At 34.9% G+C, this 26028-nt stretch overlaps 2 protein-coding genes across 4 annotated transcripts in view; one reads left to right on the top strand and one right to left on the bottom strand.

Moving 5' to 3' along the window:
• The window catches only part of LOC148758918 (uncharacterized), a 933397-nt gene that overhangs the window by 19945 nt on the left and 887424 nt on the right, over positions 1-26028 (top strand). The gene's annotated exons all lie outside the window — the stretch shown is intronic.
• The window catches only part of GCFC2 (GC-rich sequence DNA-binding factor 2), a 44706-nt gene that overhangs the window by 14557 nt on the left and 4121 nt on the right, over positions 1-26028 (bottom strand). Inside the window, exons 3-11 of the mRNA XM_019719681.3 lie at positions 22023-22247; positions 21051-21148; positions 17081-17196; positions 10335-10521; positions 8817-8940; positions 7778-7859; positions 7124-7236; positions 6147-6346; positions 4317-4467 (exon numbers count right to left, since the gene is read on the bottom strand). Coding sequence (XP_019575240.3) covers positions 4317-4467; positions 6147-6346; positions 7124-7236; positions 7778-7859; positions 8817-8940; positions 10335-10521; positions 17081-17196; positions 21051-21148; positions 22023-22247 — 1296 coding nt within the window. The remainder of the gene's footprint in view (positions 1-4316; positions 4468-6146; positions 6347-7123; positions 7237-7777; positions 7860-8816; positions 8941-10334; positions 10522-17080; positions 17197-21050; positions 21149-22022; positions 22248-26028) is intronic.

The following is a 26028-nucleotide window of genomic DNA, read 5'->3' as shown; positions in this document are numbered from 1 at the left end:
ACTTCCTAGTTTGATGAGAAAACACAATCGAGCAGAAGAGAAGCTCCACAAGCTCCTACCACAGCCTCTACACACCAAGCCTGCATCTCTGCCCACAAACTTGTCTCCCATTCCTGTGGATGAAGCACTCATGCTCCTCTCTACGGCCAACTCTTTATTGGGATAAAAGGTTCCAATCCCTTTAGCTCACCTGAAGGTCTTGCTCTGGAAATTTATGTTCTCACTCTGGTATTATCATCACTTCTACTGGATCTTTCCCACCAGCCCACAAACAATTATTTCTCTTGTATTAAAAATAATTGCTCTCTTGACCCTATTTTTCCCTCCAGTCCGTCACTATTTCTTTCCTTCATTTTTATAATAAAATTCTTCAAAAAATGGTCTAAACTTCCTATCTCCAATTTCTCTCCTCCCAATAACTCTTGAATTTACTTCAATTAGGCCTTATCTCCAGCCATTCTAACTAAACTACTCATCATGTCACAGATGACCTTTACATTGCAAAATCTAACGGCTGGTTCCAGTCCCCATCTGATTTATCAGCAACAATTACAACAGCTGACCATTTCCTCTAGAAACACTTTATTTTTTTTTTTTTTTTTAAAGATTTTTTTTATTGGGGAAGGGGAACAGGACTTTATTGGGGAATAGTGTGTACTTCCAGGACTTTTTTCCAAGTTAAGTTGTTGTCCTTTCAGTCTTAGTTGTGGAGGGTGCAGCTCAGCTCCAGGTCCAGTTGACGCTGCTAGTTGCAGGGGCCACAGCCCACCATCCCTTGCAGGAGTCGAGTAATCGAACTGGCAACCTTGTGGTTGAGAGCCCGCACTCCAACCAACTGAGCCATCTGGGAGGCAGCTCAGCTCAAGGTGCCGTGTTCAATCTTAGTTGCAGGGGGCAGAGCCCACCATCCCTTGCGGGACTCGAGGAATTGAACTGGCAACCTTGTGGTTGAGAGCCCACTGGCCCATGTGGGAATTGAACCGGCAGTCTTCGGAGTTAGGAGCACGGAGCTCCAACCACCTGAGCCACCGGGCCGGCCCTAGAAACACTTTCTTGACTTGGCTTCCAGCATACCATGGGTTTCCCACCTACCTCTCTGGTCTCCTTTACTGGCTGCTTGTCATCTCTGACTTTCTAAATGCTGGAGTACCTCAGGACTCAGGTCACTTACTTTCTCTTTCCTACTTATATCTACACCCTTAGCATTTAAAGTCAGTTTTGTGGCTTTAAATGCCATCTATGTGCTGATCAGTTCCAAATTTACATCTCCTGTTTGGCCTACTCCTTTCACTCATATACTCAACAAGCCTCATTAACATCTCCACTTGGACGACAGGTATCACAAACTCAACACATGTCAAACTGAGCTCCTGGTGATACACCTTCTACCCTAAACTTGCTCCTCTCAGTCTTTTCCACTTCAAGAAATGGCAACAAAAACTAACTGCTCAGGTCAAGAATCACTGAGTCATTCTTGATTCCTCTCTTGCTCCACAAGCAACGTATTAGCAAATTAGTAAACTCTGTCAGTGCTACGTTTGAAATACATACCGAAGTCAACCACTTTCAGCACCTCCACTTGTAACACCCTAACCCAGGCCACGATATTCTGTTGCTTGGATTACTGCCAAAACTTCTTAACTGATCTGCCTACAATTATTCTTAACACAATAACCACAGCGATTCTATTAAATATTAAGGTAGATGTCACTTCTCAGCTCAAACCTCTCCAAATGCTTCTTACTCTTTCACTTATAGTAAAAGATGAAACAAATGATTATAAGGCCCCATACAATGCAGCCCCTGCCATTTTGCTAACTTCTTCTTACTCTCCAGCTTGCTCACTCGACTACAGCTACACTGGCCTAATTGCTGTTTGTAAAGCAAATCAGGCAGGCACCTGCCTCAGTGCCTTTGCATTTGCCGTTTCTGCTGCCTTGGATGCTGTTCCCTCAGATGTTCATACTTACTTTCTTTACTTCTTTACTTACTTTCGGAATCTGCTCCGCATTGTGACATTCTCAGGAAGAACTTTCCTGGCCAACCTATTTTAAATTGCATTCCTCTTTGATAATTTGTATCCCTTTCTCTTATTTCATGTTTCACCTTAGCCCTTCCTAACAACTAACATGCTCTAGATTTTATTTATCTTGTTTATTATCTGTCTTCTTCACAGAATGTAAGCCCCATGAGGACAGGGATTATTTTGTTCACTGCTGTATATGCTGAAGCAACAACAGTGCCTGACATGGGGTAGACCCTTGTAAAAATACAAGTTAAATAAAATAAAAAATAGGTTAAAACAAAATAAAACCAGTCAAAACCCAAACAGCTATTTCTTAAACATCTAAGTTAGGCTTCTAATACCCTTAAAAATAGTCCACTAATACTGACAGCCTACTATGTGCCTAGCATTAAATATGGGAGACATAGTAATAAATAAGACTAGGTAGCTGCCTTTGAACAATTTGTTTAATGGCAAATACAAATGCTTACATAAGCAATGTAACTTGGTGTGTAGGTGTTGCTGTATGTATGAGTCCAGGGTGCTACAGGAACCCCGAGAGGTCTGCCTAAACCAGTTTCTAGAAGTGATGTCCACACAAGTCCTGAAAGATGAAGAGGAGTCAGACAGAGGAAAGCGTTGGGGCTGGGCGGTTTGTCAGATGGGTGGAGCACAGGAAATGTAAATGCCTAGGAGAGTACAGCTGAAGTGCAGTAGAGTTGAGGATGAGGGGAAGGACTAGAGCTTGGCAAGAGATGGGGCTGGAGATTTACTAAACATAGTCGTGATTCTGAAAGGCCTAGAAGGCTATGTTAGAGTTCAGACTTCATCCTTTAGGCGTTAAGAATAATGAGTGTTTTAAGTGAGGTAAGACAGAATCAGATTCACATTTCAGACAGATCATTATGGTTACAGTATAGAAAGTAGGCTAGAAAAAGGGAAAAAATAACAGACTTGGCAACTGCTTATAGACAGAGGTAAGAAAGAGGAAAGAGTGGGTGACTTGAAGGTTCTGGTCTGAATACACGGGCAAATGGAGGTGCCGTTCTCTAGATAAGGAATGTAAGAGGAGCAGGTCGGCAGCAAAGATGACGAGCATGATTCTGCATGGGACTTTGGGTTGCCTGTTGCACATCCGAGTGGATGTACTCAGACGTTAGGCTGATAAGAGAGATCTGCTGCTCCCAGAAGAGATTTGGACTTGTTCTTCTAGCCTTTTGGATTTATTCATGTAGAGCAGCAGTATCCAAAAGAACTTTCTGTGTTGATGGGAAAAGCACCTTATAGCAGCCAGCACTATCTAATATTGTAGCCATGAACTACATATGGGTATTGAACATTTAAAATGTGGTTAGTGTGACTAAGGAACTGAATTTTACTTTTACTTAGTTGAAATTTATAATTTAATAGCCACATATAGTTAGTGGTTACCATAGTGAACACCACAGATGAAGATGACACTAAAGGAGAGTGTGAAATTACCCAGGGAGCTCATGAAGAGTATGAAGACGGTCTAGGATAGGACTTGAGAATAAATATACAGCATTAATTTCTCATAATGTTACTTACTTGAGGGACTGTTTATTTGTAAATGAAGTATTTGGAATTTTTAGAAGAGTACTCAAATGAGGCACACATATTCTATGCTATCATTAATACAACTAGTTAAAAGTGGTAACCTTCTAATATACCTCATGATTGCACAGCAAATTACAGTGAGAAATATCTAAAGTTTAGTCAAGTTGGCTGAGAAGCAATATATGCGTAAAGCTGGCTGCTTCATCTTTTAAGAGTTATGTAGACTTTGCTATCAGAATCCATTCTCAGCAATAAAAATCCTTATCAAGTACCATTTTAGGTCAAACAAAGGTCTTTAGACAGAAGCAGAAGAATCAATGCTAAGTGCTTTTGACTATCAGTGGCAGATGTGAGAGAAAAGTAGTAATTTTTCTTTTAAAGAAAGAAAAATATAGAAGAAACATAAGGGGATAAGTTAAGGAAAAGGAAGAAATACATGTAGTAAGGATGCAATTGACTCTCTAATAAATGAACTAGGAGTTATAAAAGCAACACCAATGTCACAAATGCTAAAGTCCAAAAATTATCAACAGCCTGGTAGCAAATTTCTAGCATAAACAAGCATTTTTTTAACCACCTTAAATTATGCCATCAGTTGATTTTTACTGCATATATTACATTTCCTTGTATTCAAAAACTTGTGAGAAAAAAATTGTGAGTATAGCAGAAATTAATGATCTTATACTTTGACCAAGAACAGTTTAATTTTATCAAGATTACAAAGCAGCAGTACCTGTAAGTCGAGGGATAATTGTTTTGTTGATGACAATTGGCAAGATTTTCTTATCAGAACTATCTTCCTTCTTTGAATGTTCCACACTGCTATTCATAAATTCTTCTATAGATGTGAACCATGGCAACTGTTTTAAACCTACGGAATCAAACTTATAAATAAAATTATCAAAGTTATAAATAAATTCTTAAACATTAGTTTATCTTTAATGGTTAACTTTTTCAGTAATCACCAGAGCTTTCTACGGATCAGAGAATAATCCCATGTTTTAAGTCCATGTACACAGCACTAGACCCCCAAGGCTAGCAAGGATGACATGACGAGGACAGGATGTCTAAGCCATATGCATCCATTTCATACATTCATGCTTATGACAAATATACCAAAAATGCCCACATTTGTTCAAAGCCTACTACATGGCAAGTACTGTTAGGAGCAAAATATACATTTGTAAGTATAGCACTTAAAATAGCCATGGAATTCATTTATAAAAATTCATTTACCTTATGCAAAATTCACTTCTGCTCCCTCAATTCTCACAGGCACAAATGTGTATTTTGCATGTGGTTTAGCTTAGTAGGCAAACTGCAGACAGACATTTACTACTTGTTGAATGAATGAACAGATCTGTGCTACGTGTAACAGAGAACTCCATTCAGCTTGAGTGGTTTAACAACTAGGCTGCTGTCCCACCAACTACCTACCACTTTCTTAGGGACAAGCTTGGTTCCTGTACTATGAAGACTGCATGCCTTGAACTTAACACAGAGCCAACAGGCATGCATGACTAGGGCAAAGAAAAATAAAAGGACATGGCTCCATCCTTTACTTTGTAAAATCTTTACCTTCAGCTCTCCTCTCTTCCTAGAATTTTATTTTCTCATTCCTGTTTGTTTACCAGTAGGCATACCCACATGGACATCTGCTATCATTTCGTTATCTATAAAGTGAAATTCCCTTTAAAACCTTTTCCCTCTCTGAAAAGTCCCCATTTCTATTAATGGAATTACCATTGTTCTAATAACCCAGAATCCAAACCTTCGGGCAGGCCATATTTGGATATGGTGTGTTAGGGTTCTTGTCAGCAGTTTAGTGATTCTTACTTCATAACACCTCCTTTTTCAACTCTTTTTCTCTTCCCTTTGTCACTACCACCCCATGTAAGGAATTCATCACCTTGGACTTGGGCTACAGCAAATCCTTCCAATATACAGCTCTACCTCTTACCTGCCTTCTCTCCAAGTTAGCCTACTGCTAGGACTTCTGAAAACATTACTTTCATCATGTCACTCCTTGAATAATTTACCGAAACAAGTTCATCTCTTAATCTAGGATCTGAGCATCTGTGCATTTTCTAAATCCTAAACTGTATTTATGAAATACCTTTTTCTCCCTCTCCCCTCCTGTTTAAATCCTATATACCCTTCAAATCCCCATTTAAATTCTTCCTCCTTACTGCGTCTTTCCTAACCAACTATTCCCAACGTATCATCTCCAACTTCAGAACTCTTGGTACCTATGTCAATTTCCCCAGATTGTATAATTCTTAAGGACTAATACTACCTTTACATTTTTTTTTTGAATGATCTTAAACTTATCATAAAAGATGCTAAAAAAAAAAAAAAAGTGTTTCCTTTACTGATGTTTAGTGCCCCTCAGGCTCAAAAATAAAGTGAGAACCAAGAAAAGATGGATGGAAACTATTACTCCAAAGCACTAATTATCAATTCCAAATGTAAAGGTGAGGTAATATTTGGCTAATCTGCTAACAAAAGAATTTAAGTAACTAATGTGATGAGAATTAGTTTTTCACATGTTAAGCTTAAATACCTTAAGAGGATTCCAATCAATCAACTGAACTCGTATTAGGGGATTTAAAAGCTTCGGTATGCATAAACTTATGAAAGCATCATAATAAGAATCAGGAAACTTCTCTCGCCATTGTTGAAATTTCAACAAAATGTTTTGGATATTACAAAAATCATCATGCACATCTTCAAAAATCTTCTTATGAACCTGTAAAATGTCACCTGTGAACAAAATGAGTGTATATTATGCATTTTACGTTTGTGAACTTTGCTTACTATAAACAGTCATGTATAACTGTGTAATCAACAGAGCTGAAAACTTTTCTTTGATATTAACATATACATTCGTTTTTATTAAGCAATCAATTTAGTAATAATGGTAATACTGACCCAAAATCTACCATTTATTGAGCCCCAGCTATATGCCAAAACATTATAAATACATTATCTCACTATCTTCCCTACAAAGTAGGTGTTAATAGCCTACCTATTTACAGACAGAAACAAGCAAATAAACAACATTAGATTTAGGGAGGTCAAGGAATCTGCACAAGAACACAAAGAAGAGTCCCTCTTCAAACCCATTCCACTGACTGTAAAGCCCACAAATCTTTCAACTACACATATTTTACCTTCTCATAATGGTAAGATGGTTTTACTGTATTCAATTATTTTAAATAAAAAATGAAAATATAGAAAGTATGTAACGGAGAAATGAAACCAAAAATGTTCATGGTTCCTTTATAACAGGAGATGAGAAAGGCTGAGGGAAAAAAACCCTAAAGATTGTAATAATACTCACAGTGCTCCTCCATTTTATCCAATTTTTTCAGAGGCAGGAAAAAGTATTAAAGAAGATAAATACAAAATGTATTCCTTTTTCCCTGAAATTTTCCCAACTATTTTATGTAGCTTATGTATTTAAGGTCAATCACTGCAAAGCATTTCCCACCATTTCAGTACTTCAAATCAAGACACATTAGAAATTTGGTGATTAACCTTGGCTTTTTTGGAAGTCAATCGTGTCTGATGAAGATAGTTCATCATCACTAGATGTCCCTTCCTGATGATCACAATTCCCAGAAAGCTCCCTTGCTTGTCTTCTTTGTGCCCTGTATTTTATGATAAACCAAAAATCAATTAAAAACAAGTAGCTCCTGCTGAAAGTAAATGCTTTAAAACAAAAGGTAGAAGTCATAGTTTATTTAAAATGCTCAGAAATACAGCATCATATTAGCACACAATTTTATGTTCATATTTTTGACATTTTAGCTTCATTAATCTGAACTGGTTGTTTTCTCTTTTTTTCTTATAACACATTGCCATTTAGCATGTTCCCATAGGCTACCCAGATTTTGAAGAGTGGGCCACAATATTATTAGGACTGGCTACTACTTAGCTGCAGTTCCCAGCCTGATAAGTGCCATTTTACCCATTCCTTTTGACTGATCCAAATATATCAGTGTCTTTAAATCCTGGCACTGAGGATTTAAATAAGTTTAGTTAAGGCTGCTTAACTACATTTTGGTTTTACATCATTCTCTCAAATTAATCTGTTAGGTTATGGTTAAACTATACCACATGGTTAATTATATATAAGGAGTGAAAAATACTTGCTCAATGACACTTTAAGTCTTCACTTTATATAGCTACCTTCGAGATGCAATCTCTTCTAAAATCTGTTGAGTTTTTTCATCTATAGCCAAGGTTCCATTTGTTGATGTCTCAGCTTTGCCTGTTTTCAAAAGAAGTGAAACACTTTGAAAATAAAAGTTATATCTTGGGTGTGTAAACACATATGTATATATAAACACACACATACAATATGCTTAAATTCTGTATTTCATCATGCAATGAAATTGCCATGTTAACTTCCATCACAATATTAAGCATTGAGTTTGCAAGCCTAAGAAAATGTACTTTGGCTGGGGACGACAGTTCAGCATTTTAGAACAGTAATAAAATCCGCCTATAAAGTTTTCTTTCCCTCATATTCTTTTTTAGCAGTTCTCACCAGTTTTTTCTGTCCCTATAGCCAAATGCTAGGAATATTTGCATTACCAATATGTCATTCATACTATTTCCTATGTTAGTATGTACCATAATGCATGACTGACTAAATGTCGTATGTTTGAAAGTCATTTTGCTTTTGCTATTATCTGCTGCTTGGTTATGGTCTTATCACTTTCACTATCCCCTGACAGCACCTTAATCAAAGAAAGGCATCTCTGAAAATACAGAACTAGATTGAGAACTAAAAGGTAGCATTCTAATTTTATGTAATGAGATTTTATAGATAATTCTATACTGAAACCAATCAGAATTCCTTTAACCTCCACAACCAATCTGTGGAAGGGCCATGAAAACTTTATACATAATGTTAGATTTCTGATAATCTATAGATTCATGTAAACTCATCTCAAAACAGTCATTAAATGGCCATATAAATATATTGTCTCAAATACTAAGTCATTAGGAATTATATTATTTATTTTTTAGTCTTAGACATAATTTAAGACATTTTGAAACTCTAATTCTAAATGTTTTGGGGGTTTTGGAAGGGGGTAGGTGAAAGGTCAGTGGGAAAATACACAGAAAGCATTTTTTATACAGGAATAAAAATGTTTTTATTCTTCAGCTGATAATTTAGCTTAATGAATAATAAATCATACTGAACATGAAAAACACTAACGTGATAACTGTTGTAAATACGCTGATTCATGTTTTAATTCATCTTGCCTGCGTTTCAAAAAGGTCATGGCTTGTTTTAAAAGGAGAGCATGCATGGATGATTCTATTTCTTGGATGCTGATAATCTGAAATACACATAAAAGTAACATTTTGTGGGTCATCAATAATGAATAATAAAATGTTGTATTTATGTATTAGCATATGTATATGTTCAATACTCATATAAAGGAACATATTATCTATCACGTCAGTTAAAAAACGTGAGGAACAGACCTAGCTGCCAATATTTTAATATTAATAAAACCAGAAAAATCAACTTATCAAATTACTATAACAGCTACACACATGTCACGAAACCAAATGGGCTGGAGTCAGGAGCATGGGTAAGAGTGGATAGAAAAGAAGGATCGGCTTTGTTTGAGATAGAAGATGAGGAGGAAATGATGGGTGCGGCCAGGTTTTACAGGCTGAGTGGTCAGATTGTGGGGAGCACTGAGGAAACTGGTAAAATTATAAAAAATGGAGAACACAAGAGACCGAAATAGACAGATAAGAAAACTGTGGAACTGAGTGATCAATTGAAATTGGCATTCTTACATTTCTTGGGTAATTTTCCCAACTCCAATGATATATCAATGTGTAAGATGACAAAACTAACAGTGTAATCCTTCAAGCATGAATGAAGAAAGTTACACTGTAATAAATACTTCAGAAAGTACCTAGTGATACTAAAAGATAGTCAACTTAAAATAATAGTAAATAAAAAGTAATTCAAAAAGTAGAGTACATTTTTAAAATGGTTAAAAAAAGGACAACTTAAGAGCCCAATATAAAAACTGAGTATGTGTAAAACAAAAACAGAAACCATAAAGAGAAAAAAATGTTTCATAAATCTGATTAACATAAAGATTTCAAGACATCTGGATATCAAAAAACCATTGCAAACAAAACCGAAAGACAAACAAACTGGAAAGTTTATCTACATCAAGTAGGATAAATCATTAAAAATTTTAAGCAACAAAGAATTGCTCACAATATATGGGAAAAAAAAGGAAAAAAATTCCCATTATGAACCAAAAAAATAACATGGCAAAGGAGACAAATAATTCATGAGAAAAAATAAATGTGTTAATAAAGCAAAAGGTTTGCCTGAGATCAAAATATATAAAAACAAAAACCATTTTTAATGTAGTAAACTAAAAATAAAACAATCTTTCTGGAGGATAGTTCAGCAATGTTTCATAAGCCTTAAAAATATTTAGAGCTTTTGACTTAGTAATTCACCTTCTAGGAATTTTTCTTAAACAGATGAAAATTTTAACATAAAAACTTACATACAAAACTTTCTAATGCCTTAACTATCCAACATTAGGGGAATGCTTAGTATCATAGTATATCAAAAATATGTAGGAAAAGCACTATAGGAAAGCATTTAGTTGTAAGAGTTAGGCTTTTTGTAAATCACATGGTAAGGGAATTTATGCATAAAAAGGAAACGTAAATATTTATAGCCATATACCTTTTCATTTAGACAGTCAATTAAATTTTCCACATAAATTTTCATGCTTTTATAGAATTTAAAATTTAAAGCTTGATTTGATGAATTCTCTAGGTTCTGGATGGTACTCTTCGAGCTCTTCACATCTTGTATATATTTTTCATATTCCCTTAGGTGTGAACGGTGAGTATCCTGTAGTAATGTTAATCTATTTAAATAAAATAAAAAATAAAAATTGATTTATTTTTCAAACTTTTATTTCTACTATACTAAATACCATGTTTCCCCGAAAATAAGACCTAACCGGAAAATAAACCCTAGCATGATTTTTCAGGATGACATCCCTTGAACGTAAGCCCTAATGCGTCAATTGGAGCAAAAATTAATATAAGACCCGGTCTTATTTTTGGGTAAACACGGTAGCAGTCTGATGAAAGATTTTTCAAAATCACCTTATAGAGACCACCAAGAAAATTGCCAATCACATAAACTTGGGCTTATGAGACTTGTGTGCAAAGGAGAGCATCACAATGAAAGCGGTCTCAAAGGAAGAGGTAGGAAAGGACACTTAGAGGTTTTTAGGTGCTCAAGCTAATCATGGGGTAGTTTTAAGTCCTTTCCTACCTTTCCTTGAGCATAAATGCTGAGTTATATGCAACATTAGATGCAATAGCTGTAATTCTAGCTCTTTCAACTGAAGAAGGAGTATCAAAAGGGCAGTAACAATAGTGAAATTGTCACAAAAATAATCTTAAATCAAGGCAATCTCATCATTTAACATTACTACTGAAAAAAGAATGATGTAGAACAGATGTCAGAAATCTTTTTCTGTAAAGGTGCAGACAGTGAATATTTTAGGATTTGGAGGCTAGACGGTTGCTGTTGCAACTACTTAATTCTGTGTTGTATCATGAAAGCAGCCGCAGACAATACATAAATGCATAAGCAAGGCTGTGTTCTAATAAAACTTTATTTACAAAAACAGGCAGTCGGCTGGTAGTCTGTCTACCCCCTAAAATACAGATAACCTAATATTAAAAACTAGTACAGATGAAGATTTTTCATATATTTATTTCACTATAAAATGCTACAAAATATCGCTTTCTGTCAAACCATTTAATGGAACAAGACATTTAACGGAACAAGACCATATGATCAAGACATTTTGGCTGCGATATGATAAAAGTATGAAGCTACTTTAAAGCTGATTTATACAAAAGATACAGGGGAAGAAAATTTTAACCTATTCCCAGGTATAAAAAAGAGGCAATGAAAATGTTCTTTAAAAATATTTGCTCTGACAGGAGAAACAAACTCTCTCCTTGTATCAAATATTATAGGAACTAATTAGACTCTTACTATCATACTTATTCTTTCATACATCTAAAGATGTATACTAGATCCTTAGTAAAACAGAAAATATATTTAATACAACCTATCACAGGGTTTGCCTTATTTTTTAGCAAAAGCATCACTTATATTGAGATTAATACTATTTAAAAAGATAACTATTAATAGCAGTAAAATAAAGGTTAGCTGTGTTTCAGAAAGGTAATCTGTATCAAGAGCCATAAAAATATGCATAACTTTTGTCAAGGTCAACTTTCCTTGGAAATTTTTTTTAAGAAATAATATAACAGATTAAATGATCTACAGAAATGTTCATTTATCTGTAGCACTATCTAAAATAGAAAAAATTTAGAAATCAAAATGTCCAAAAAATACTTCAGTTATGTCAAATGTTAACTTAAGTATTTTATGGATGGACAAATGTTACTATTATGCTTATAATTTTTTTATTGTACTTAAGAACATTTACCATAATTTACAATCTTAACGATTTTAAATACAGTACAATAGTATCAACTATATGCACATTATTGTGTATCCAATCTCTAGAACTTTCTCATCTTGCAAAACTGTAACTTTATACCCACTGATCAACAACTGTAATGCTGCAATTCTAGCTCTTTTCCTTTCTCCCCCTTCCTCCTACCCTTGGCAACCACGATTTTACTTTCTGTTTCTAAGCATTTAACTACTTTAGATACCTCATCTAAGTGGAATCATGTAATATTTATCTCTTTGTGACTGGCTTATTTCACTTAGTCCTCAAGGTTTATCCATGTTGTAGCATGACAGGATTTCCTTCTTTTTAAGGCTAATAATATTGCATTGTATGTAAATACACCTTTTCTTTATTTAACTGTTGATGAATAGGTTGCTTCTACCTCTGAGCTACTGCAACTAACGGCTGGAATGAACATAGGTTGCAAATCTCTTTTCAATTGTTTTCAATTCTTTTCGCTATATACCCCAAAATGGGATTGCTAGATCAGATGGTAGTTCTATTTTCAATTTTTCAAGAAATTTCCGTACTGTTTTCCATAGCAGCTGAACTATTTCACATTCCCACCAACAGTAAATTCTCTTTTCTCTACTCTTGTTAATTTTTTTTTTTTCATAGTGGTCATCCTAATGAATATGAGGTGGTATCTCACTGTGGTTCTGATTTGCATTTTCCTGATTAGTGATACTGAGCCATGTTTTCATGTTTGAGAAATGTCCTTTTAAGTCCTTTGCCAATGTTTTTAGTTGGCTTGTTTTGTTAAGTTGCATGAGTTTTTTATATATTTTGTATATTAACTACTCGTCAGATACATCGTTTACAAATATTTTCTCCCATTCCATAGGTTGCCCTTTTCACTCTGTTGATTGCTTCCTTCGAAGGATAGAAGCTTTTTAGTTTGTAGTCCCTCTTGTCTGTTTTTGCTTTTGTGCCCGTGCTTTTCTTTTTCAAATTGTTTTGGTTATTAAAACCAAAACAGGGCTGGGTCCTTTGAGATTCCATATAAATTTTAGGATTTCTTTTTTCTATTTCTGCAAAAAATGCCACAAGGATTTTGGTAGGGAATGCATTACAGCTATAGACTGCTATGGGTAATATGGACGTTTCAACAACATTGTCTTCTAATCTATAAACATGGGATATTTATGTATATCTTCAATTTCTTTTAGCAATGTTTTGTAGTTTTCAGTATACAGATCTTTCCCCTCCTTGGTCCTAAGTTTTATTCTTTTTGATGCTATTATAAATGAGAATGTTTTCTTAATATATTTTTTGGATTTTTAATTTTTAGTGCATAAAACTGACTTTGGTTGATTTTGTATCCTGCAATTCTTCTGACTTTATTAGCTCTAATTACCTCTTTCATTTGTGTTTGTGTGTGTGTGTTTGTGTTGTGTGTGTGTGGTCTCTAGGGTTTCCTACATATAAGATCACATCATCTGTGAACAGAAATACTTTTATTTCTTCCTTTCCTATTTGGATGTCTTTTATTTTTTTTCTTGCCTGAATTCTCGGGCTAGGAGTTTCAATATTTTGTTGAATAAAAGTAGCAAGAAGACGTATCCTTGCCTTGTTTCTGATAACGGAAAACTTTCAGTTTTCACCACTGAATATATTAGCTGTGGGCTTCTCATATATATAACCTTGATAATGTTCAGGTAATTTCTTTCTATCCCTAGTTTGTTGAGTGGTTTTTTTTTTTATCATGAAAGGGTGTTGAATTTTGTGAAATGCTTTTTCTGCATTGAGATGACCATGTGATTTTTGCCCTTCATTTTGTTATGTGGTGTATCACAGAGATTGATTGTCATATGAATCGTCATTGTAATCCATGAATAAATCCCACTTGGTCATGGTGTATAATCCTTTTAATATGTTGTTGAATTAGGTTTGCTAGTATTTTGTTGAGTAGTTTTGCATCAATATTCATCAGGGATATTGGCCTATAATTTTATCATAGTACCTCTGTCTGGGCTGCTCGGATCAGGGTAATGCCTATCTCACAGAATGAGACTGGAAGTATTCTGTTCAGTTTTTGGGAAGGGTTTGAGAAGGAATGATGTTTATTCATCTTTAAATGTTTCGTAGACTTCTCCAGTGAGGCCACCTGGTCCTGGGCTTTCTATGTTATAGGTTGTTGATTACTAATTCAGTCTCCTTATTATTAACAAATTTGTTCAAGTTTTTTTTATTTCTTAGTGAATCAGTCTAGGTAGGTTGTATTTCTAGAAATTTATCCATTTCTTCCTGGTTATCTAGTTTGTTGGTTTTTCATAGTAGTTATCTTATGATCCTTATTTCTGTGGCATCAGTTGTAATGTTTCCTCTTTCTTATGTATTTTTGTTATTTGAGCCTACTCTCTTACCCTAAGAGTTTGTCAATTTATTGATTTTAAAAAAATTTAGTTTAGTTGATCTTTGTCTCCTTTTTTTCTGTTTATTTCTGTTCTAATCTTTATTCCTTCTTTCTGCTAACTTTAGACTTAGTTTGCCCTTTTCCTAGTTTATTGAGGTGTAAAGTTAGGTTTTTGATATGAGACCTTCTTTTTTAATGTAAGCAAATAGATTAAAAAAAAATCCGTTCAACCACTAAGTCTTTTGATTGTAGAGTTTAATCCACTTATATTTAATTACTGATATGGAAGGACTCACTATTGCCATTTAGTAAATTGTTTTTTTGTCTATTTTGTAGTTACTTTATCCCTCTTTTTCTGGCTTGCTATCTTGTGTTTTGTAGAGTTTTTCTTTCTGTTGTACATCTTCTATAGGTATTTTTGTTTTCCATGGGGATTACAAAAACATCTTATAGTTCTAGTAATCTAGGAAACTGATAACTTCAATCAGATACAAAAACTACTCCTTTACATCTCCCCCTCCACCTCTTATTACTGATGTCCCACATTACATTTTTAAATTTTGTATCTATTAACATAGTGTTATAGTTATTTTTTGTGCTTTTCTTTTAAATTCTATATCTGAATTAAAAGGTATTTTCACACACCCTTACAGTACTACAGGACTCTGTCTATATATTTTTTACCAGAGAACTTTGTATTTTTGTATGCTTTGTGCTATTGTCCTTTCATTTCAACTTGAAGGACTTCTTTCAGCAATTTTTCTAAGGCAGGTCTAGTGGTGATGAACTTCCTCAGCTTTTGTTTATCTGAGGTCTTATTTCTCCTTCATATTTGAAGAACAGTTTTGCTGGGTGTAGTATTTAGTTGGCAGTTTCTTTCTTTCAGAACTTTGACTATATCATCCTACTCCCTTCTGGCCTATACTGTTTCTGTTGAGAAATCTGCTGGTGATCTCATGGGTCCCCTTGTAGGTGACGAGGTGCTTTTATCTTGAGGCTTTCAAAATTATTTGCCTTTAGCAAGTTTGATAATGTATCTCAGAGGGAGCCTCTTTGGGTTCATCTCATTGGAGTCCTTTGAGCTTCTTGAAATTGGATGTTCATTTCCTTCCTCAGGTTGTTAAGTTTCTGGTCATTGTATCTTGATATAAGCTCTCTGTTCCATTCTGCTTCTCTTTTCCTTGGACTCCCATAATGTGTATGCTGATGGTGTCCATAAATCCCTTAGACTTTCTTCACTTTTCTTCATTCTCTTTTCTTTATGTTCCTCTGACTTGATAATTTCAAATGATTAGTCTTTGAGGTCACTGCTTCTTTGTTGTGCTTGATTAAGCCCGCTGTTGATCCCATCCAGTGAGTTTTTCAGTTCAGTTATTGTATTCTTCAACTCCAGAATCTCTGTTTCTCTTCTACAGTTTCTATCTCTTTGTTGATATTTTGTTCATATATTTGTTTCCGTGTTCTCTGGTAATACACTGAACTTAAGAGGATTATTCTGAATTCTTTGTCAGGTAACTCATAGATTTGTTTCTTTAGGGTTATTCTGGAGATTGTTCCTTTGATTGGGCCATGTTTCCGTGTTTATTCATGTGTTTGGTTCTTCCTTTGCTGTGTTTTGTGTATTTGAAAATATACTTATGGGGAATAACTTCATATGGGGGGAAACTTCACCTGGCTAGAGGTTTTCAAGGGATGGGAGGATGGGTATCTTCTCAAACCTTTTATGGGAGATGCATCTTATCTAGGCTTCTACCTGAAATTTCCCAACTAGAGAGGTTTGTGGGTTTCTTTTTCAGGAGAGTTTGTAGTCTCTTGTTCCCTCTGGTGTTTATCTGTAGTACTGCAGCCTTTCTGGCACTGCAACAAGCCACTGAGCTTTCCTTTGTTGTTCGCAGGCCCCAGGCATCCAAGGTATGACAGTGCCCAATCAGTGCACTAAGATAAATGGGGCAGAAATGAGTCCCTTGGGCAGTCCCCCCCAAAAGCAAGAATGTTGGATGTCTGTTCCACTCTTTTTTTCCCTTTCCAATGGAGAAGCCATGAGTTGGGCCTATTCTCTCTATTATAAGCAGTGCTGGCTTATGGGAGGGGCTGATGCAGCAGCTGAAAAGAAATAGCGTTTCTTACCCATTACAATGCGGATAGTCTTGACTTTGAGCTTGCCTAGGGTACTGTTATTTCTGAACTGGTTTCTAGAGTTCTAATAAAGGCTTTTTAAAACATATTGTTGCTAAGTTGGCATCTCCATGGGGGAATGAGGTCTAGGGCTTTGTATTCTGGCATCTTGCTGCCATCATTCCCAGCATATTATTTTTTAAAATTAAAGGCTATTTAACAATGGAGATACTTATAAAAACATTAAGTAAAAAGCAGAATTTTCTGTTTATTGATTTTAACCATGTAATATATACCTGTTATAAAAAAAGGTAACACAGGTGACTTTTCCTGTAAATCTGTTTATATTTATATTTAATAACTTAAAAGATTTTATCTATATAGCGCTAATTGTTTTACTATTAAATGTCTAGGACAAATGTAAATTTTAAAATGAATATTACTTACCTAGTATTTAATTTCTTCTTTATAATTTCTAAATTTACTGGTGGAAATGAAACGGAAGTATCAAACTTCTTCACCGTTTGAGATTCACTACTGTGGGAAAGGTCTATGTCTCGTCCCTAAAAATAATATGAAAATTTATATTGTTTTCAACAGTCATTAATCTTACAACTATTAATAGCATAAAGGCAAACTGGATACACCAAGGTCTCACCAGCTCAAATTCCATGCCACTGACATTTTTCATAGTTACGATGTTTTTCAAATTCTCACTGTTTTAAAATTTAGAACTTTAAAATAAATTCACATGCAAGAAGCAAATTAAAAAATCTTCATTTTCACAAAAGTTCAGTTCTTAGTGTTTTTAAAGCTAGTTTTATTTATGATCTAATGTACTCTCAGAAAACTAAACACGTGTTTCCCATGACAGAGGTTGCCACTTAACTCACTAGACAAAGAAAAGTAAAATGGAAATCTGCTGGTGGGTTTCTAGGTAAAGCTTTTAATTTTGTTTAAGCTACTGTTATCTGGGTTTTCTGTTACTTGCAGAGGAACGCATTCCTAACTAATACATCTTGTAGAACATGGTATATTTCATATTACTGTCTTCTGGCTAATCATAGCTTATTACTATAATGCTTAGAATGTTGAAAAGCTTTTGAAGAACCTGTTTTAGACAAGGACATGTGAAGAAGTGGACCAGATAATCAGCCAACTTATTAGCTTAACTATCCCTTTTATATTTTTCATGAGGCACCATCATTTATCCTATCAATTCTTACCAACCCTTCCATCTAGCTCCAGTTATACCTGCAAATCCTCAAACTAATCAAACTATTTCAAATCTTCTGTCTTTACTCCTGACATCTTATTTTTTTCTCAGATCCCTTACCTCATAAACATCTTTCAAAGACCCATTCAAATATGACCATTTCTGTAGAGGCTTTTCTAAACCTCCCCATTCACCTTCCAAACTACAAAACTGACCATTCACTTGCTCTTTTGTACTATCTCAGGACCCTGTACACAGTTCTGTCATAGAAACTATAAGATTTCACTGTAATCATTTTTTCGCTGTCTCTCCCCTGCAAAGATTGTATGTTTTAGTGCTTATCATTGTTAAGTGGCTGTAGAGGATGAATGGTGACTCCAAAAAGATATGTGCATGTCCTAATCTGCCAAACCTGTTACTACTACCTTATATGGCAAAGATGTGATTAAGTTAAGGATCTGGAGAGCAGGATCTTACCCCGAGTTATCTATATGGGCCCTAAATGTGAGTACACAGATCCACATAAGAGAGATGGAGAGGGAGTTCTGGGATGCAAGAAAAGGAAGTGATACGAAGATGTAGTAGAGATAGATATAGATAAAAGCCAAAGAATGTCACCAGAAGCTAAAATAGTCAAGGAATAGATTATCCTTGAGTGCTTTTGGAAGATGTAGCCCTGCTAACAACTTGGGTTTGCACTTCTGGCCTCCAGAAGAAGTGTGAGAAAATAAATTGCTGTTGTTTTAAGCCACCAAGTTTGTGGTAACTTGGTAGGGCAGTTACAGGAAACAAGTACAGTGGCATGTAGCAAATCTTCAATAAAGGAAACACTACATGTACCCATATGAGTAATAAAAATGCAAATCAAATAGCTTGAGATTCCATTTAAACTTGAAGTTTCAACTACACTTGTACCTAAAGCTGGCAAGACTGTGGTGAAACATTCCCATAGCATTACAGACTGATCTGAATTTTCTTTAGAAAGCAACAGAGAAAAATTTAGTAAATGCCATAAAAATGTTCATCTCCTTTATTAGTAATACTACTCTTGGCCATCATCCTAAGAGAATAGTTCAAAATACACATTTGAATAAAAGATAGAAAAAAAGGGAACAAAAAGATAAGCAAGTATTTACCAATTCTTATTAATAGTAAGAAAAACATTCAGATTCCAAATAACCTAAAGTGTTCACCAAAAAGAATGGCTGAGAAAAATCATGATTCACTGACTCCAATAACTATTATGCACTTTTAGAATCAGTTACTATCATAACTATATAGAAACAGGGAAATATTTATAACATGTCAAGCAAAGAAACCAAGATTCAAATCTGTACGCATACTGTGCATACTGTCCCAAATGCCTATGATCCCAAACTGTGCCAGGCATCCCAGTGAACTCCACGGGGTGGTATGACGTATTTAAAATTTTTCAGGGAAACACAATACTCAACATTTGTTGGACTACTAGTCCTAATTATAATTTGTTCACAGTTGCAACATTAGATTGTGCTACATTCCTTTTCATGAAGTCTTATTAGCGAAGCTGGATTTTGGGCAGACAATATGATAAAAAAGCAAGTAAGGACAGAAATTTAGTGTGGAACAAGAAATGACGGCAGCTTCCAATCTGATTCCAAGGTCTGAGAGGTCATGCAGCACCCAACAGGTACACACATCCCATTAGTAAGTAACTGTAGTTACTTAAAAATGAAAAGTCTTTCTCTTCAATTTATCTGTATTATTTTTTCCAAATGGATACTAAGTTATCAGGACATAAATCTTATTAAGTTCTTTGGACCTAACTACTAAATAAATGGAATTGTTTGGTAACTTCTTTTGGCTGATGCGCTCCATGCTAAAATTATAGAGATACTAAGGGCTCCATGAATGGAAAAGTTTGGGAAATTCTGACATGTGCTTTGGGAACTATGACTGCAATTAAACAAATACTTCAAATAAAAAGGAATTACAAATTTGAGCAGTTAGAGTAAGAACTGTGGCATATTTTTTCTCAAAGTATTTTTTTTTTAATGCTGTTGCTATACTGATTTTACTAAAAGGGGGGGTGGGTGGAATCTAAGCCTGTTATAGTCATAAATATAGTCACAAATCATTTTTCTAGAGAGTTCTAAATTACAATCAAAGGGCTACCTTTACGTAGTTTCTTAGTTTTAATAACATGGAGATTATACTTACTTAAAAGAGCAAATATCCTTTCAAAGCATTCTTATTAAAAAGATTAAATGAAACCTTAGATCTGTATACTATTATAGAATTTATAAGCACTCTGATTTAGATCATTATAATTTTAAGCACTGCAGCCTACTCAGGTAGCATTATCATTCCCATTTTATTGATGAGAAAATTGAGATTTACAAAAATTAATAAATGATTTGCTCAAAGTCATACAAATCTTTATAGAGCACTCACAATGTCAGACACTGTGGGATATAACATGAATAAAACAGTTAATAATTCTTAACCTCATGGAGCATATACTTTAGTGGTAGTGCCAGAACCCAAATCCAGGACTTTTGATCCCAAGTACAATATTCATTTTGTTCCTGAGTTTTGTTTTAAACTTCACTATTTATTTGTTTCAACTTCATATTATACTTACCACATAATATATACCGTCAGTTACTGTACCATTAAAGATGAAAAAGATAGGGTACTCTCAAGTGGCTTGTAATATGTGGAAGGTGTTCATAAGCTAGTGGGCAAGGAACATACACGTATACATACATAGTATAGAGGGTTGAATGGTGGTCTCCCAAAAACATGTCTACGTTCTAATCCCTGGAACTTGCAAAACTGACCTTACTTGGAAAAAGGGCCTTGGTAATTGTAATTAAGTGAAATATCTCAAGATGAGATCATCCTGGATTATCCAAGTGGACCCTATATTCCACAAGTGTCCTGATAAGAGACACAGAGTAGAGGCACAGAGAAGGCCATGTGAAGGAGGTAGAGGTGTAATGCAGTCACAAAGCAGAGAACACCGGGAGTGACCAGAACTTGGAAAGGCAAACAAGAATTCTCCCCTAGAGCCGTCAGAGGGAGCATAGCCCTGCCAACACCCCTATTTCAGACTTCTAGCCTCCACAACTGTGAGAATAAATGGCTCTTCTTTGAAGCCGTCAAGTTTGTTTAATACAGCAGTTATAAGAAACAAATACACATAGTATAACAAATTACCTCTGTGATTTTAACTGCTTTCCTCATTTGCTGCTCTTCCCAAATATCCTGATTTTCATCTTCCTGGCTTTCTTCACTTGTCTCTTCATTTCTAGTTGCTAGGGGGAAAAAAAGTTCATGTATAAATATTCAGTATTTTTTCCATTCCAATAGCAGCAGCCAACACTTTTGGGGGGCTTATACCGTGCTGGCTTAGTAGCCCTTTACATGTATCAACTTATTCTTCACAATAATTCTGGGAAGAAGGCAGTATTATCACCCTCATTTTATAAATTAGGAAACTCAGATATTAGAAGGTTAACTTGTCTGAGGACTGTATTGAAGCTGGGACTTGAATCTAGCAATCTGACTCAAGAAACTGCATTCAGCATCAAACCGTCCCATTCAAAATACTATAGACTTATGAAAAAAGCTTGGAAAAGATGAAACATGTGGTTTCTCTTATCTGAGTTTCTCAATTATACCTGAGAATCTAAATATTTAAAAATAATTTCTGGGTTATACAAAACCAAGTCTCATTCTATTACTTGAAATGACAAAAATTTTGGTAAACATTTATAAATGAGAAATGTGAAAATGGTCCTTTGAGAACTAAAGATTTTTGTTAAGAAAATTATTATAACAGGGAAGATTTATACATGATACCTAAAATCTCAGTAGATGCTTCCACGTTAAAAAAAAATTTATATAGGTGACAATGAAAGTTTTCAATATCAAAAGACAGTATAATTTTTTTTAACCTGTCAAAAAAAGTGGAATCAGATACATATGCTCTTTGATAATAACATTTTGAATATAGACATGTGTTTTAGAGGCCATAATGTCACTGACTAAATTGGAATTAAATAAAAACCAACTTTAACACCCTTTAGAATATGAAACACTACACTGCATTTTCATGGAGACTTTATCATATTATACTCTAATAAAGATGCCTAATACTCATATATTGTAAATAAATTAAATATTTACTTGTTTCTTCAGCCATTCTTTGTCTAAGTGTTTGAGGCTTTGGGGTAAATAGTATTCTATTTTCATGGTCATCAGGCTCACTCTCAGAATCTTCATCACTGTTTTTCTTCATACCAGAGATGGTGGAAGTATGTTTTACATCCAAAGAAATGTAGTCCTCTTGGGCCCTAGCTAATTCACGTTTTCTGCGGGCTGCCTGAATAAAAGCTGCATCAGGGATATTTACTGAAAGAAACAAAAAGGAGGACATTGAAAACCAAGCACAAACAGACATAAATATTCTTCACATTTAAATAAAGAAAAAAGACACAGTTTTTCACTTTTTAAAATTATTTTGAAATGAACGTAACTAAGTGTCTCCAAATCTACATTAGTAATGGAAGGAAATTATTTTGATAGGGATTAAATTACAGAAATGAACCAAATCCAGAAGTATTAGAAAATATATTGAAACCACTGCAATTTATCTTTTAACTCTTATTTATTAGACGTTATTGCTGACTTTTTGTTGAGGGCTAGCTATTTCTCATTTCCAGAAGCTCTGAGGTTGTCAGGGTAGGATATGGAGAGGGCTGAGTATGATGCTGCTCAGTCAGTGACAACTGCAGAGGTTAGCATGACGGGTGATAGACAAGTCTGACATACAAAGTAAGAGGGACACTATACTACGATCCATTCCTCTCCTTTGGGCATCCAGGCATATAGGGAGTGAGAAACAGACTACAACCAGCATAGAGCCAAGTTAGCCTTCAAGGTCCTGTGGTGATGCCCTTGTGAATAAACGTGAGAGGTTAAAAAGTATAAAGGAAATAGGTTCACTTACCAGGTGAAAAATACTTATGTGACATCTTTTAATAGAGTCGTTTTATTTTTTTCTTTATTTAATACAGTATAAACCTCACTAATATGTCTTCTTCCAATTCAAAACAAGTTTCTTCATGCATGATCTAAGCTGAAATTAATCTTTACCTTCTGAGAAAAATGGTTTCTCAAGTAAAATACTAAGGTAAACAAAATGGCAAGAGAAATTTTCACCATTGCAAGCACTTCAAAATATTAATTAGGCATGTTAAGTCAGAGGCTCAAGTAAAATTTTCTAACCTTTCCCATAAATTGGTCTAAATTCTTTAGGATATAAATAGAAAAAAATGTGATGTGCTTGGAGATGCAGAAATGTTCCAATTTTTGAAACAGAAAAAAAGAGATTTCAGAAATCACAGACCAATGTGCTTGAATTAAGTATGAAGCAGTAGGTGGTAATCACTAGAAACCAATATATGCTCATTAAAAACATGGAATATCAAATCAAGTGATTTGCTTTTTATAGAGTAGTGCTTATTTACAGACTAGTATCAGAAAAATGATGCAAGTCAGGTGTCTCTTCATCCTCCTAAAGTATTTAACAGCTGCATATTTTCCTTGTGGATAATGTTAAAGTATGTGGGGAAAAAAAAAATCACATAATGCACTGGATTCTTAACTGGTTGAATAACCAAAAAAAAAAAAAGTTGATTATGAAGCAATGTAGGGATCTGTGAGAGGATTCTGCATTTTTGTCTTATCTATTTTAGTGATTTTATTGTGATGTGACTGAAGACAACATGTCTTTAAAGCAGAGAGATAGAGCTAATATAACCTAAAGCAGAATTAAAATTCAAAACCATCATAAGTTACACTGGCATTTCTTGATCCTGGCTACACATTAGAATCACCTGGGAAGCTTGATAATCTACTGGTACCCAGGTTCATAGCTCAGAGATTCAGATGGTCTGAGGTGGAGCTGAGCTGAAGTATGTTTTTATAGCCGTCTAGGGGATTTTAATGTGCAACCGGGTTTAGATGATTTGCTCTGGTTCAAATACCCAAGTGTATGAATATAGCAACAGAAATACTTGAGTTGGAAGTGATTCACCTGCAAATGACTTGGTAGGGTTTAATGAATAGTCACAAGGAATAAACTCACTAGTGAGATACTAGTGCTACGTAATGCTAATCCTCTCAGGCTCAAAACAGAAGTAAAAATTCAAAAGAGTACTCTACCCTGACCTGTCTATATCCAACACCTAGCTCAAGGTTTCACACATAGCAGATGTTGGGCAGACATGGGATTAATTAACAAAGTAAGCATACTGCTTTATAATAATAAAACATGTTTTCATAGATTTATAACTCATAAATAATTTTCATGTGCATCATCCTATCTAAGGAGAAGAGGTTATATATCATGCCTCATTAGTAACCAGCAGTTTCTACAACAGTGAACATCTCAAGACAGATATTCCATTGCTGGACCATTCTAATAGTTCCATCATTTGAACAAAAAAATAAGTGTACTCCTTCTTCCACATACCAGTCTTTAAGTTACCACATTCCTTCTCATCTTCTCCAGAAAAAAGAAGGAAAAAAGTGTTCGTCACAGACAAGTTTTCAACTTTCAATCAGTGTTTCTTAAAGCGGCTATGAGGGACAATTCTTCACTGTGCTAGCTTGTCCTGCTCCTTGCAAGACACTTAGCATCGCTGCTTCCAGGGCACTACATGCCAGCAACACCTCAGTCCCTATGATAATTACAAAGTATCCCACACATTTCCAAACATTATTTTCTCTCCTTAGGTGCACAGTGCAGCCAACACTTTACACCTACTGTCTTACATTGCCTAATCCACCATCTTCTATAACAGCACTGTTCAATTTGGTCATCACTAGCCATATGTGACTACCTTGTTTCCCCGAAAATAAGACCCGGTCTTATGTTAATTTTTGCTCCAAAAGTTGCATTAGAGCTGATTGTCTGGCTAGGTCTTATTTTCAGGAAAACACAGTATTTAAATTTAACCAAATTAAAAATCCAGTTCCTTATCTGCATTAGCCACATTTCAAGAGCTCTATTGCCACACGTGGCTAGCAGCTAATGTACTGGACAGTGAAGATACAGAATTTTTATCATCATCACAGAAAGTTCTATTGGACAGCACTGTATCTAGAGTCTAGACGAGGCTTCACTTTTCTACTAGGCTTCAATTCTTCATATTGGTTTCATCACTAAGTATTTGCACCTTGGGAACTTGTATAAGAAAAAAACTTAGAAGCGCTACTGGTTCTTGTTATTTAATAAGTTAATAAATTACTACTATAAGTCTTTTAAAATATATTTTAAGTTATATTTCAAATTCATTTGTTTCCTTTATAAAGCTATGTATTTTACTTTATTTTCTCAGAAAGGTCTTAGGTTTCAAGAAACTGAAAAGAGTCCACAGCACAATTATACACCCATGAGCTAGAGTAAAAGGCCAGATAAATATTTTTGGCTTTGTGCGCCATAAAGTCTCCGTCAACTCCTCAACCCTGCCATTGTAGTACAATAGTATCCACAGAAAATTTGTAATTGAATGAGTGTGGCTGTGTTTTAATAAAACTTTACTAATCAGGTGGTGGGCCAGATTTGGCCCACAGGACAGGAGGTAATTTGCTGACTCCTGAACTGGACTGATTTTTCTAATACACAAAAATGGCCATGTCATCAAGTTGCATAAAATTTTCAGTAGTTCCCCCAAGCCCTGTATTATCTGACTCCAATTTGTCCCTCTGCTTGCTTTCTTTTTGTTCCTTTCTTAAACTCCAAGCACATATTTTCAGTCCAACAACTATTTTTAGTTCTCTACATATACTATGTTATCTTCCCTCGAGTTTTATACATGTTACATCCCGTACCTGAAACTTCCTCACTGACAAATTCTTACTATCCTTCAGATATTGGCATGAATCACCAAACATAGTACATTGGTTCTGTACCAGATTGTGAGTTTGAATCTTAGCTCTACCTCTTAGCAGCTGTCTGATCTTGGGCACGTTATATAATGGAAAAGAGCAGTCAATTTTGGCAGTCTGATAATCATTAGTAATGACTTACTTGCCCCATACTTCACGAGAGTTTGTTGTGCCATCAATAATTAAGATCACTGGTATAGAAAATACTGTGTTAGAAATAGAGTTCTTAAACAAAATC

The sequence above is a fragment of the Rhinolophus sinicus genome, chromosome 2 (assembly GCF_057876585.1).
Source record: "Rhinolophus sinicus isolate RSI-liver-muscle chromosome 2, RSI-T2T, whole genome shotgun sequence".
NCBI lineage: Eukaryota > Metazoa > Chordata > Mammalia > Chiroptera > Rhinolophidae > Rhinolophus > Rhinolophus sinicus.
Note: the sequence above shows the minus strand (reverse complement) of the source record. Positions and strands in the feature narration are given on the sequence as shown.